The 15,461-nt window shown below is 32.6% G+C and overlaps 1 protein-coding gene across 6 annotated transcripts in view; it reads left to right on the top strand.

The window, feature by feature from the left end:
* Positions 1–15,461, top strand: part of LOC136041872 (disabled homolog 2-interacting protein-like) — a 173,786-nt gene that overhangs the window by 62,668 nt on the left and 95,657 nt on the right. For 5 of the 6 annotated variants that reach the window (XM_065726658.1, XM_065726659.1, XM_065726657.1 and 2 more), the window contains 2 exons: positions 4,246–4,361; positions 14,224–14,318. In XM_065726658.1, coding sequence (XP_065582730.1) covers positions 4,246–4,361; positions 14,224–14,318 — 211 coding nt within the window. Of the gene's footprint in view, positions 1–3,244; positions 3,312–4,245; positions 4,362–14,223; positions 14,319–15,461 lie in introns of those variants that run through there. The other variant, XM_065726663.1, reaches the window with a different exon arrangement.

The raw sequence follows: 15,461 nt of genomic DNA, 5'->3' as shown, positions 1-15,461 counted from the left end.
TTGCGTAGAGTTTTATTATTGGAAAGTACACTGAAATTTGGGGGGGGGGGGGGTAATGTGCTGCCCAGAGATTTTACCTTGCGAGAATTTTTGGTAGGAAGGGAAGTTTTGGAGTAAGTTTTTCCACGGAAGTTTTGGTCAATTCCACCACATGTTAAATTTTACACTAGGGAAATTTTCCAGAATTCCTCTATGAAATTCTTTTATTGGTCATTATTTGTCTTTGCCAACTCAATTTAACATGTAAAAATGTTCTGGGGATGATTTCCAGTAATTTTGCAACTGTCTAGACGAAATTTCAATGGGGGGATTTCCAAGGGAAAAATTCTCCGTGAGGGAATTTTCCACGGTAGCAGCTTCCCGGTTGGGGGGGGGGGGGGGAGATTCCCTGTAAAAGTTTTGACGGAGGATGAATGTCCGACTTGATTCTAAAAATGATTAGAAATTAGGCTTTGTCAAATTAGCTAAGGTGAGTTTTCGTGATGGAAATGTCTGTAAAAATTTCTTGGGGGAATTTCAGTGAGGGTAGAATTATCATGGGAGAATTTTCCTGGGAGGCTAGGGGTAATTTACGTGTGAGAATTTTACATTGATGAATTTCCTGTGGTAGGAAGAAATTTTCCATGGAAGGAAGTTAGATAACCGAGTATTATTTGAAAAACTATCGGCAATTATTTTTTTTAAACAAGGGCATATTTGGGCATACAACAAACAAATAGACATATTTCCCTAAGTTCATATTTTACTCGCCATTTTCTGTGTCAACCCTACTTCCATAGCGTATGGTATCTCCAAAGCAGAATAGTTGAGGTTGACAAAATGGCTTGGCTCTTTTGAATGCCCATAAATTCCCTTTTGAAAAGCCCTTTTGCTTTTAGCTCCACTCGTAGGTTGCGATCTGCAGTATAGTGTCTCTTTTTCTTCATTAATGTTATTCTAACTTTACAAACTTTACGGAATACAATGCACCCAATACCCACTGTCTTATAGCTTTGGATGACCCCCTTCCCTCCCCCGAAATGAGTGCCTATGTTTGTACCTGATTGTTGAGGCATGTTTTTTATAACCCTGAACTATATGGTGTTTTTCTTCATCTCATCACGCCTTTAAAATTTCAACTCAACGTCGATAATATAGATGCTCCCTTGTGACCACTTCTTTTCAAGTTCGATGGCGTTTATTAACGAATCCAAAAATAAAATACTCCTAATAACAATACTCAGTCCATTCTTGGATGCTGAGATCCTCAATCGCTGCTTAAATGTCTGTTGTAGTTTTTTGATTAAGATTTTACTTAGATTCAACCAACATTCCCTGAAAGTTTCATCTTAGTGCCCATAGTTTTTTTTATAGTCAGGACCAAACCTACTACTTTTCCTGATAGTCTAACCCATATGCATGATTGTTGGACCTTGCGACTATTTTGAACCAATTGAGTATCTTAAAATGTTTAGTGGACGTTAGAAAACATCCACTCAATTGGAGGTCAGAAACAAGAGGGCGTGGAAGAGGACTTGTTGATTTCTAATGTTGATTCTTAAAAACCACTAGAACTTTCAAGTTCAAAGCTAAAGAGACCCTTTGAAGTTCTGTGTAACTCTCCACAAGAAATGTCATACAATGGAGCTACCTCTTGTTAAGTCGATTTGCGTTGTATGGTTTTAGTTTGTTCTATTCACCCAGGCTGATTTCTCATCTAAATTTCTTTTTCTTGAAGTTGGTGGTTTTAAATCTTCGAGTTTCGTTTACTTCTATTTTATTTTTTCTAATGGTTGCGTAAGTCTTTATTTAACCAAACTTGCTTTTCACTTTCACTGTCTATGGTAGTCTATTTTAGACTACCAAACTATTAAGTCTAATTAATAGACTTATTACTTAAATTAATTAAGTCTACTATTAAGTGTATTTGAAATGGACCAAGCCAGATGATCTTATAAAAAATGATAAGATTAGGTAGAAGATAAATTTTATTTTTGCCGCTACAATTTGTTACTTGAATTAGGGAATTTTTATGAGCTGTTCCTTTTCTGTATTTTTTTCACTCCCGAGTGCTAATTTTCATTAATTCTTTTTTCTCGTTTTCCACAACTCAACGGCTTTTGAGTTTTCTTTGAAGATTTTTCTCCTTTATTTGTTGAATTTGTGAAATATTTGTAACTAGCTCCGGTTCAATTACTTCCAATTTTTATTAGTAAATGTACTTTTGATAACAGAACGACAAAACAACTTAAAACTTTGCTCTTTGTGGATTCCGCCTCTCAGCCCCTTTGATATTCTTCAAAAATCGTTTGCTACGTGAAACTAGAGACCCCATAAAGTTTGAAAGGCTTGAGAATAAGTAGGAGCTTTATAATGTATGACTAAACATTTTTTGCTGCTAGATTTAGATAAAATATCAGAAAAATCAAAATTAAAAAAGACAAAAATCATGAATAAAAAGTTATATCGTACTGTGGCAGAAAATTACAATAATAATTTGTTTGTGTGTTTGTCGCTTATATTTGTGAACCTTTTTTCGACCATGTCTGAATGTTTGACTACTTCCAAACTTTATCAGTTTGAAGACAGATTTTTGTCTTAAAGAAAGCTAGATTTTTTAGTTCTAGAAAAAGCTAAAAAGTTGATAACGATAATTTGTAAAAAAAAAATAAACTCATTTTGAAAATGGTCTTAAAGTAGATATTATTTTCTGGAAATCTATGAATATAAGTAAAAAAGAAGAGCATACAATCGATTGGGTTTTTTTTAGCTTGACCTTTTTTTTTAAACCGCTTTCCTCTACTCGCTGACTTTTATTTTTCATTTATGGATTTACAACTTGATGAAATTTACATCTATATTATGTAGAGCGCAATCCATTATGTGCCCCTCGTTTGTATTCTTGCTCATTGATTCTCGAGAACAAGTTTGGATTTCTTCATTGGAATTTCTAAACCTTTTTGCATACAAAAGGCTGTAATCTGTTCTCCTCGGCGTTTATGAAAAATTCATTCGAAGTTGGGATGGGGGTATTTAAAAGAGTGGGAAAGAATAGAAAAACATCGTCTTAACCCCTTAGATTTGTAAAGTATTATACAGATTTTGTAGACTCTTTAAATTTGGCAGAAAATATTTAATCGTGTTGGAAGTATTATGTTTGCAAAAAGTCCTTATCGGCTTGTAAAATCACAAAATTTTATTTATCTGTAATTAAAAAATAACAGATAAGGTTTCTTTTTTCTTAATCAGTGTTCTTGATTGCGGTCAGTACCTGGTTTCGCCGTTTAGCTGTACACAAGGATATTAGATGGAAAAATTAAGGACTGCAAAAAGTGAGAATTATTTCACCAGTAAATCAAAATATATATCCTGAATATCATATCAGAAATGTGTTAATGAATTTAAAATATCATCTCAGAAATATCGTCTTAGGATACAATCTCAGAGATCTCTATTAAATTGAAATTTTTTATTGAATTTGTTACTTATGAGGTTCTTTTAAGTTTAGGAATAATCTACAAATCACGAAAATAGCTCTAATAATCGCATTACGATATCAGACCTTGTGCCATACATTTATTGTCGAGTCATATATATGTATAAAAGAAATAAGCTAAAACTTGCTTGATTTAGATAGATTAGTTTGAATACAGAATTGTTTTAAATACAATTTTTATTTACAGTGCATATTTTAATTTGTATCAAATACGTACGCTGGAAGCAAGCTAAAATTAATAAATTTAAAAAAATTTTGATTCAAAGATTTAATTAATTTGAATATATATGCATAAGTTATGGTACGTATTTCAATATTATACCAGATAACCAGACTAACATTAATTACCAGATAACAGACAATTGTTTTACTAAAGCCTAGCTCTGTTAAATAAAACTGTGGATTTGTTGTTCATAATTCAAGATTCTAGAAAATTAATTAAATTTTATTACCAATTTGAAAAATCAAAATAACTTTTATATACTTTCAGGGGAGAAAGGCTCAAAATTTCACCGTATATAAAATAATTTGATTTAATATAAATGACTTAATGTAAGCATTCATTTAGCTTGTAGCAGGAAATCAGTGCCTCTAGATACCTTTCTGGAGTCCGAGCCTGGAGGTTTGGAGAAAATTTATGGAATATATTAAATTTATTAAATAACTATACTAGTGGCTTCTGAAATATATTAAACATTAACTTAAACATTATTATATTAAACATTAAGCATTATTATGATTGAAATTAATTAAACAACTTTTGTCTTTAGATACGTCTTATGAAAAAGCTTGCGGTGATTCTGGTAGACAGAAGGCTCCATTTTCGGCTTCTGAGCAGATATCAAGCCGTCAATTTGCAGCCCAACTCCAAACATCTAAGTTGACGGTAAGTACCTTGTTAAATAAATTCTAAATCGCAGCTATGTTTCATCTACTTCTGCAAAATTAAGTGGATGGCAGGCAAGTTTAGTGAAACATAAGGTACTTGTATGTTATACCGCCTATTTTAAGTTCTTCGGCCATTGGCGCATTGTAGAACCGGTTTCTTCGTCAGCTTCTTTCAGCGTAACGTCTGACAAGCAAATACAAGTGACATAATAGATTGTAAATATATGATTTGGGCTATATATTTGCACAGAGAGGGCGGGGGTTAAGTATTTGGATAGTGTGAACTTAGAAAACAATCCTTACTTCATAGTTTGCATAATAACTGTACCTAACACATTTTGCATGCAGCCCTGCTATACTTTACCCCCGATCATCCGATGATCATCTGAAGTGTCGGATGATTTGCCCCCAACCACGCATTTCGCTCCCGGCCGAAGGCATTCGGTACCTGCACAACACAGACCGTTGGTCAGCTTGCTAAAAAATTGTTGTTATTTTTTATTAATTCATCTCTTCTTAAGTTTTAACATAACTTAATTTTCCTTTGAAAATTTCTGGGTACTCTGAGTGCTGTCTCTGAATACATTAAATAAAACTATTTCATAAATTATATTCACTTTGAAATCAAAGATCCTAGGACTAAGATTTAGTTTCAACAAAACCTTGTTGATGATAAAATCGAAAGGATTTTAATTGGAAAAAGATCAATATGTTAGACGTGAATAAACCAGAAATAAGAGAATAAACATATAACAGAGAAACCACTCAGCCCTCTGACTTTTTAAGCTCTTCATTTTTTTATTTACTCTGATTTGAGCGTTTGCTAAATTTCGTGTAAAACAGATGTGATTCTAACAACCTGCATGCATGTTGTGTCATTTGATTGAATTTAACATCCCTCAAAACTGCATCTAGAAGTTCTAACTCAATATTCTGTCCTTTCTTGAAATATTTTGCTCTTTGACAACCTGGCTACAAATAATGTCTTATGATTTATTTCAATATCCTATTCAACATTTCTTAAAAGTTTTAACTTAATACCCTTACCGATCCTAAGATATTGCAAATACAATTCTGAGACCTGAACAAACTTAAGATTTTTTGATTTAGTTCAACATCTCCTTCTATATTCCTTGAAATTTTCAGCCAAATACTAATAGCCGTTCCTGAGGTCTTGTAGGTATTCCCTTTTGACACTTGGAATACACATATTGTATTTTGATTGAGTTCAGCAACCCTTTCAATTTTCTCTGACAATTTCGACATTTTTGAGCCATTTTCGCCAAAATTTCGACAATTTTAAGCCATTTTTAAACCTGCATAATCACGGAGTCATTTGATTAAGTTAAACATCCCAATTGATATTTCCTTAAAGTTGCAACTTGGTATTCCTAGGTTTTCCTGAAATATTGCAGATACACTCTGTTGAAAATCGAGATAACTATAGTGTGTCTAAGTTTAAAATTCCGTAGACATTTTCAGAAATTTTCAATTTAATAAAAATAACTGTTCATGGGACATTGAATACATGGAAATGTCGCAAACCGATTGCGTATAGTGCATTTTGGTTAAATTTAACATCCTATTTCCCAGTTCCTCAAAGTTTCAATCTGTTACCCGTAGATATTCAAAGCTCAATATAGATACTCCCTTTGACAATTGGATGTATTCAGTGTCGTTTGATTTAGTGCAACAACCCCCTCCAATAATTCGAAGAGTTTCGTTTTAATACCCTTATAAGTTCCTGAGATATTACAGATATGCTCTTTTGAGCATATAGATGTACATAGAGGCTTCTGATAAAACTAAGCATTCTTCTCACACTCTGAAATATTCACCTTAATAACCCTAGTCGTCCCTGAGATATTGCAGATAAGCACTTTTGATAACTTAAATGGACTTAGAACCTTTTGATCTGTAAGCTACAGTGATGACTGTGGTCAAATATGGCTCTGAAGCATGGACACTCCGAAAAGCAGATGAAAATTTACTAGATGTTTTCCAGAGAAATTGCCTACGGATTGTTCTGGGTACCCGGCTGACTGACCGTATTTCAAACAGTAGGTTGTACGAAAAGTGTGGTTCAATCCCGCTTTCTGGGGCTATAATGATAGAAAGGTTGAGATGGCTAGGCCACGTTCTACGGATGAAGGATGACAGATTACCGAAGATTATCCTTTTTGGCCACCCGTCTGGGGCTACACGGAAAGCGGGTCGTCCTTGTCTGGGTTGGGAGGATGTCATAAATAAGGATTTAAAGGAAATGGGAACTTCCTGGGAGGGTGTAAAGAGGGAGGCTTTAAATAGATTAGGTTGGAGGAGGAGCGTGCGTAGCTGTGTTGGCCTCAGGCGGCTTGGTGCTGCAGTGAGTTATTAGTAGTAGTAGTAGTAATTAGAATATTAGTAGTAGCAGTAACAGTAGCATTAGCAATCACAGCCATAATCAAAATTATAGAACTAGTAGTAGTAGTCACTGTCACAAGTAGTTACGGTCGTCATTGTAGATAGGCACATAGTAGGTAGTCTCTATTGCAGTCGCTAGTAGACTTAGATCGAGTATTCTATTAATTGGTCGCTGTCACAGGCAATTTTTGCCAAAAGTAATGACTGTTGCACAAATTAACAGTTTAATATATCTACGATATTTATTCCTGAAAGTCTTAATGGCTAAATAAGTCATTTCTTAAAAAAAAAAATCCTGAAATTGACAATTTACCACAAATACTGATATTCATTCCTAAAAGTCTCAATAATTTATGGATCTATTAAATTTTAAAAAGAGAAAATGTTTGAATGTATTTTGCTTTCTATTGCTGGACTTGCTTTTTGCAAAATCTGGTAAAATTTTACTATGGATGCGAACCGTGACTGTCACAAGTTCTATTGGATTTTAAGTTCTGTGAAACAAATGGTAAAGGGCTATAATTCCCTTCAAAATTCAAAAAGTATTTGTAATAACTGTTAAAGTACCAAGGACGTATAGATCCATTTTTGGCCCCCCTGACACTATATGGCCCCCAGCCACTTTGAACCGTGAAAATAAATAAAAAGAATTTATATTTTTAACTGGAAAGGATTTTCATAATTAAAATTCGTGTCAAAGCAATCCGTTGATTAACAAAGAAAATTATACCTTCAAAGGAATGGAATACCTTTTCTAGGTGTTTGGTGTTTTAGAAATAATTTTATCAAAAAATAAAATTATCGAGATAATTTGCCGTATTTTAGTTTATATTTTGTTATTTATTCGTCAGTTTTCTTTTCTTTTTTTAATTTGATCCCCGGATCAAAACAGCATAATTGCATTTGAAGGACTTTTTCACTAAAGATTGATTTCCCAGCTTTTAAAAACTGTAGCATAAATTTGCACTTTAAAAATTCAAACAATCCTATTTAATTTCCATCGTTCTTGGTATTTCACATGATACCTGAAAATATGTGTTGTTTTGAATCATTAAACAGTTTGACTCCATTATAACGTAGCTGTAATACTAAGCGACTTTAGTAATATAAAAGACTTGATATTTATTTTTTTTTTCTTTGTAACACGTAAATTTGAAAATCATACATTGCCTTAGTTTTCCGCAAAAAAAATTATTTGAAAAATCTACTTGATGTTTTATTTCAACCTTGTGGCAGGTGGATTCGAACCTCAAGCCCAGTATCCTCAAGCAAAGCATTAATCTACTGGGCTAACACAAAGCTATTGTATTTATTACTTTAAGTTTGGAAATAAATTTAGAGTTTTATTTCTGCGTATTGATCAGAATAAAATACAAATCAAATGAAACAAACCCAACGAAATAAAATACAGGATGTTAAGCAACTAGACTATGAAATTTCAAAGGGGCTTGGTCAGTTAAAATAAATTCTATTTGTATAATTTTGCCATAATTATAATCTTATATATTTTTACAGTATAATATAACAACAATATATAGTATGATAACATAATAATAGCATATTACAATAATATAATACAAAATAATAAAATGTATTTTAATAATATATCATAATTTTATTATATATAAATTTCATTATATAATTCAAGAAAACAGAATTTTACAGGTCAGCGGAAAGACAGAAAAAATCTTCTTTTTTTCTAGTACGTTACCAGTTATGCGAACAATGGTGTTTCTAAGTCATGAAAGTTACGGCAAAATAGCTTTGATAAAAGAAGCTTCATGTCAAGAATCTTTCTATGATGGGAGGAAAAAATGACATTGCACGCTTAGGGAACAAAAGTTCTAAATATATCCAGAACAGGATTTAGAAAAACAGAACGAATTGAGCTTGTTAAACACAACGAATTGAGCTTGTTAAAAAACAGAACGAATTAAACAATAGACCTTGTTTATAGTTTGGGTTTCTAGGCTAGGGTTTCCATGTAGGTTTAATAAAAAAAAAAAAATCACAAAAAAAACTTATTAATCATGGCTGTTGAATTTGTTTCCATTAGGGAAATTTTGATACGTGCATAACCAATATTATACGTCCGATTATGGTATAAGACAGTACTTAAGGTTTAATTATTTTGAATATAAGTGTTTCGTTTAAAGTTATTATTTTATTATATTTGATTATTTAAAATTAATTTGTTGCTTCTCATGTATGAAGGTTTCAGGGCAATATCCCATTTTCATCTGTATCGTAATGCTGAACCGTAAAAATAAATAAGGATAATTAAATAGCTGTATTTGACAATACTTTCGTCATAAAAATCAAAACTCTAACGGTTTATTTTACATCAAAGATAATTACACTTTAAAAAAAAGCTACACTTTCTTAGGCTGTTTATCAAAAACCGCATACTGCCAAGCAGATATCAATTGCGTTAAGAATTGAATTCCCAATTTTTTTCATTTTTTCCAGAAGTAAAACTCCTAGTTGAGCATGTAGATTTGATGAAAAAAAAAAACTTTGTATTTACACATTTAATTTGTAAAGCCATCCAATGTTCAGAGAAAGACGCTTGAGAAAAAGTATTAAAAAATACTCTAATGAAAAAAAAATGAAAAAAAGGAAATAGAAAAATTAAAGATCTAGATATTACATATGAAGCATTTTTGGTCGGCTTTGTGCTACTCTTTCATGAATAATCTAATTTAGGAAGATTTTAATTGTCTTAATTTGCAATAGTCCTCTTTTTTGAATTTGACTGCCATCTATAATTGACTTGTCTAAAAAATATATAGGTGATGCAACAATCCTGCCGAAGCAAGTGGGTCCTGATCTGTGCATTATCGGTCCATTTTCACATCAAACCACTTTGTAAGGAAGGAGCAGTCGTAGAACCTTCAGATGGAGATAAATCAATTCCTAATTAAAAGTGCAAATGCCGTTTTGAAGAGTCAAAAATTGTTAGAGGGCAAGCAGCCCCGCCCCTTGTTCCCCCAAGGACAACCATTAAAAATTCTGATAAAACTGTCATGTTCAGCATAGTTGAAAAGAATGCTAATGAAGATAACAACCCCTCCCCCACTGTCTTTGGGGCAAGTGCATTAAGCTATACAATTAGCCAATTGCTTAAATATCGTATTTGTTATTGGAACAGAGGGAATTTTGGACCCTTGATGCCTTAAATAGCTAAGGGTATTAAGTTGAACCCGTCAGGGAGTGTTGAACTAAATCAAAATACGTTTTATCCATGCAAGTTGCCAAGAGAACGTACCTTTGGAACGGCTTAGGTCCTAATCTTCAGGGTATTAAGTTGGAACTTTCAGTGAAAAGCCAAAATGTAACGCGGTACTACTACCGCCACTTCTTCTACTGCTGCAACAACAATTACTGCTATAGAATTTGGAGCTATAAGTAAGAATAATAAAATCTCAATTAAAAAGATACTTTAGAAGCTTAATTTTAGTTTTTTTTAGATTGGGGGTAAATTCTAGAAGGGAATCTATTTTGACAAAAATATTTTGTGTAACAAACAGATCTATTAACTCTTATATTGAAAAATCTTATTATCTCACTAGATATGTCTAGTTTATAATATGTGTCTGGAAATTAAAATGAAAGCTTGAGTTTTAATATTTCTCTTTACTCTCCTTCCAAGTTCTTAACTCAAAGTAATCTATGGATTTAGTTCAACTTTCACCCTCGAATAGCTTCCTAAGCTTCCAAGTCCAGAGTTCAGCCAATCCTAAGATTACAAATGTTCATAGTCAAACTGCTTATATTTCTTTTTTGTTCGGGGCAAAAAACATTTTGAATTTTTTTTCTTGTCAGAATATGTTAGCAAAATCTGAGGGAAATTGTTCAGAATAAAAAAAAAAGAATACAGTAGATTTGCCTCAAGGACTCAAAGACTTTATTATGAGCATTTTTGTTTAATGTTACTCTTTATTTTCCTTAGGGTGTCTGAACTTAAACATAGCCTATGACTTAAGTTCACTATTCCTCCTTTGAAAATCTCCCTAAGTTTCTCCCAATCAAACTTAGCATATCCTATGATATCATATATGTATATATATATATATATATATATATATATATATATATATATATATATATATATATATATATATATATATATATTCCTAATACTAATATCACCTCCTGATTTAGGGTAAAAAGACTTGGATTTTTTTTTTTATATACGAGCCTGTTAACCAATATATTGAATGATCTTCCCCTGACATTGGATATTTCCAATCGAAATATGAATTGAAATATCCTGTCTGTCCCCTCCTCAACGCCCCGCTCTTTAATAAAGTTTTCATTGTTTCAAAAAGTAGAGTTTTGACAAAGAATTTAAATTGTTTTAGAAAGTAAAATTTTGACTAAGAATCAAACTTTAGCGTAAAGAGCGGGTCGTTGAGGATGGTACAGACCCTTTCATATAGAGAATAGTTTCTGTTCGTTTTAATTTTTAATGTGACTGCTTACTTTCAGTTAAAATAACTTGTTTTTTTATATTTAATTTTCAATAAAGTCCACCAGTCCACCAGTCCTAAGACAGCGAATATTTCTTTTCTTAATATTTATGCCCTTCATTTGTTCGGAGTAAATAAAACTTAGAATTTGTTTATAAGAATCTGTTAGCTAATATATTTAAATATCTTTTTACGTCATTAAATATGCCCGTTTGGTAAAATATCATGAGATATGAAAGTTTATACTTTGTTTTAATATTGCTCTTTACTTTTCATTAAAGGTTCGAACAGAAAATGATTAATGAATTTAGATCAACATTTCTCCCTTAAACAATCTCTGAAAGTTTCCTCTCAGTAGGTTCATCCCAGCCAATCATGAGACAAAAAACTGTTATTTTACTAATGCTTATAATCTCATTTTTTGTTTCAGGGTAAAACCAAATTTTTAATTTTTCATTTTTTTTAACAGAATCTGTTAGCCCGTATACAGAACGATCTTATTACGTCATACGATATGTCACTTGATAATATATTTTGATATTTTAAAATATATATTTCAAATTTTAATTTTGCTCTTTACTTTCCATTAAAGAGGTGAACTAAAAACAATATGTGAATTTGACTCAACATTTCTCTCTCAATTAATCTCCAAAAGCTTCATCTCAGTAGGTTCAACGAATCCTAGGTTAGCAAATATTTATTTTTTCTCTACTTATATCCCTGACTGGCTCGAGGTAAAAATAAAAAAAAAAGTTTCCATTAGAATCTACTAGCCAATATATTGAACAATCTTATTATGTCGTTAGATATGTCCAATTAATGATAGGTCTATCTTTTGAGATATTTGGATGCATAATTTTATATTTTAACATTACTCTTTACTTTCCTTTGAAGGTCTGATCTTAGAATAATCTATGGATTTACTTCAACCTCCCCCCCCCCTGCGACAACCTGTGAAAGTTTGAGCCAAATTAGCTTAGCTAATCCTAAAAGAACAAGTATTTATTTTCCCTAATGCTTATTTCCCTCTTTTGCAAGGGGTAAATATATACTTTGGAGATTTTTCAGAATCTGTTAACTTATATACTGAACGGTCATCTTATGTTATTATTCACGTCCAATTTATAGGTCTTGAGATATTAAAATGCATATTTGTCTAATTGTACACAGCGTTTATGACAGTGTTTAGAAAATTCTTCTCGAAATGTGCTGAAAAGTTTAATTTTATAACCATAGCCAAACATTGCCCTTCCTTTTAAGCATGGATGAAAATAATGTATTTCAGTTTATTATGTCATTACCAGTGGTGTCAGAGGTAGCATAATTAGGAAACATTATCCAAGCATAACCCTCCTTAAGATAGCATAATCGTAGCATAGTCTAAGAAAATGTAGAACAACTTATAACATCACATCTAAAAATAAAGCAAATTTGATGCTTTTGAAGTGTATTTCCCATTCGCTCCATCTGTGTGCTGCTATTACTTCTGCTACAGCTGAAAAGCTAGAGATCATAATTTTCAGTTTATTATGTCATTACCAGTGTTGTCAGATGTAGCATAATTAGGAAACAACTTTATCCAAGTATAATCCTCCTTAAGATAGCATAATCGTATGTGAATTTTAATGCTTTTGAAGTGTATTTGCCATTCGGTCCATCTATGTGCTGCTGCTACAGCTGAGAAATCAGATCGTCGAAGAATTTGCAAGGATGGTTGTGAGAACAAATGATCCTTTTTGAAGTGTCCTTCAGTCCGTAAATGCCAAGATTGCCCTGAGAATCAAAATAAAAAGTATTCCATCACTAAGTTTAGCAGTGAACGGATTTTTTAAGTCTCATGCAAAAAATTTAAAGATACTGACTTCCGGTGGTGCAAGCTGCCATATGTTTTAGTCACTCCAGAAAAACTCGAGCAAAATGACTATACTTTTGATTTGGAGAAAATCCGTCAAACGAAAAACTTCACTGACAAAGGAGTTTTTTCTAGATTTCGCAGAACTAGGGAAGATGGCCATGTCCCTACTGCATTCGAACCCAGACTCGGAAAGAATTTTGTTTCTTTTTTACGTATATTAAGTGAAATTTTGATAATGAGGTAAGACAATTTGTTTTCAATGTAAACCACATCTGGAAGAAGGACAAACTTGCAACGAAAATGTTTTTATCCTGTATTTAGTTATTCTGTTTGTAGTTCTGTTTTCCTTTGTTTATACCGTGCATCCTCAGTGAATTAAAAATAGATTAATATTATTATGAGATTTTTTGTTTCTATTCAGAGCTTTTTATGAAGATAAGACAGGTTTGGACTTGTCTTTCATCAGAAAAAAATAGCAACATACAGCTGATTAATTTGTTCATAAATTCGGGCGAAAAAAATAATAAGTGTAGAATAATAATGTCCAAGAAAGCCCAACGTTGGGCTCAAGAAAGCTCAATCCTCTCTTTAAGATCTGGCAACAATGGTCATCACTTTATGCAGTATTATTATTATTTGTTTTGTATACAATAATAGACCAGCTTTACTGCCAGTGTTCGTGAGTCATTACACAAAAAATCTAACTCTATTTGAAAAAAAAAGAATAATAAATTTTGGGAATTAGGGTAAAATCAACAAAACCAAATGAAACCAACAAAAGCAAACCAAGACAATTGATTAAACTGAACTTATAATATTGAAGGTCAGTCATTGATATTCCGAGTCTCCAATGTCGGTCTTGGCTGGATGGTTTTACTTTTTTTTTAAGATAAACAGATTTAAATAGATTTTAGGTTGGAGGGGCCGTTGGGGACCCTAATTATATTGAATTCGGAGTTTTTCTTAAAAGATATGGGAAATGAATTACCCGGGGTCATTAGAGCGCCTTCTTGGGGTGCTGTCTTAATTGCAAAAGCACTATACTAATGGTAAAACGCCAAGTATTTCTGTGTGTCATCTGGCGGGCTTAGATAATACAACTCCAGACTGATTGTTTCTTCGCATTTCAGAACTTCTTCTCAAAGAGATCGTTTAAGTCAAATCCACTGAAGCGCACAAAAAGCGTCACCAGGCTGGAAAGACGAAAAGGAACTAGGAAAGAAAGGTAAAAACATTATTTTCCAATAGAAGTAATAACTCTACTTAAAACATGCTATAGAAAATACAAAAGACTTGAGATGTTGATGGCGATTATGTTGGTTATAATGCTTTTGATCACTTTACGGCAAACGGTTTTAGTGTCAACAATAACATTTTTGATATTGATAAACAATTTTCACCAAATACAATGCAATCTATCATGTTTGAAATATCACAAATCTGTGTTTCATTTTCTTTTTCTATTTCTGACAACTATTCCCAGAAACTATTCTACATAAAAGACCTAACCAAAGTATTTCAAAATGGAATATTTAACAAGGCATCTTTCGCGGCAAATATCTCCCTGTAGTCATAATAATGTGTGGTAGATGTAGACAATTATCGTCCAGTATTTGGCTGGCAAGAGATCATATACACATAGTGTTTGCTCTCATCTAACCACAAAAAGACCATACTTTCTTTCTCCAAACGGAAAATTTGAAGTCTCCTCACTTCTTCTCAACGAAAAAAACCGTACCCTGAAGATTTCACCTTCGTTCTCAAGCCTAAAAAAATGGGATAGACTTCCCAAAAGTACGGAGAAAATTGACCAGCATTATCAAACTTACCGACAGTACAATGAAAACCCCTGCTTGGCTTCAGGGTTTAGGCATCCGTCAAATAAAACAGCATAAATATATACAAACAGTAGCGAAAAGTCCTATATTCTCCATTGAAGATTTTTGAAACAAATCTAAAGCCGCATAAGGTAAACCACTCTTCATGACCCCACCTTTGCGAAAGCACAATAACAAAGGTTTAGCGCATCACGATGAGAGACTATTGCTCTGATGTTCTGGAAACTTCCCAAACAGCGCGAAATGAATGTGTGCTATGTTTGGAGAAAATATTCGCTACTGTTTGCATATATATTTATGCCGTGGTCGTATAGCTTCACATGGCTGTTATCAAATCTGAAAAATAGTAACAGGATTAGAGCTACCTATATAGACAATTATCTAGGTATATATTCATGGTCGGTGTGAAGTAGCTCAGTATGCTGTCAAAATTAGCAAGAAAAGCAAGCAATGACACGCTTCTAGGATAAAAAGTATGAGTTTGCTGAACCTGGAAGAAATGGTTTCTAAAAAAAACAAACAGAAGACCG

The sequence above is a fragment of the Artemia franciscana genome, unplaced genomic scaffold (assembly GCF_032884065.1).
Source record: "Artemia franciscana unplaced genomic scaffold, ASM3288406v1 PGA_scaffold_47, whole genome shotgun sequence".
Lineage (NCBI taxonomy): Eukaryota > Metazoa > Arthropoda > Branchiopoda > Anostraca > Artemiidae > Artemia > Artemia franciscana.
This window is presented reverse-complemented; position numbering and strand designations above follow the sequence as displayed.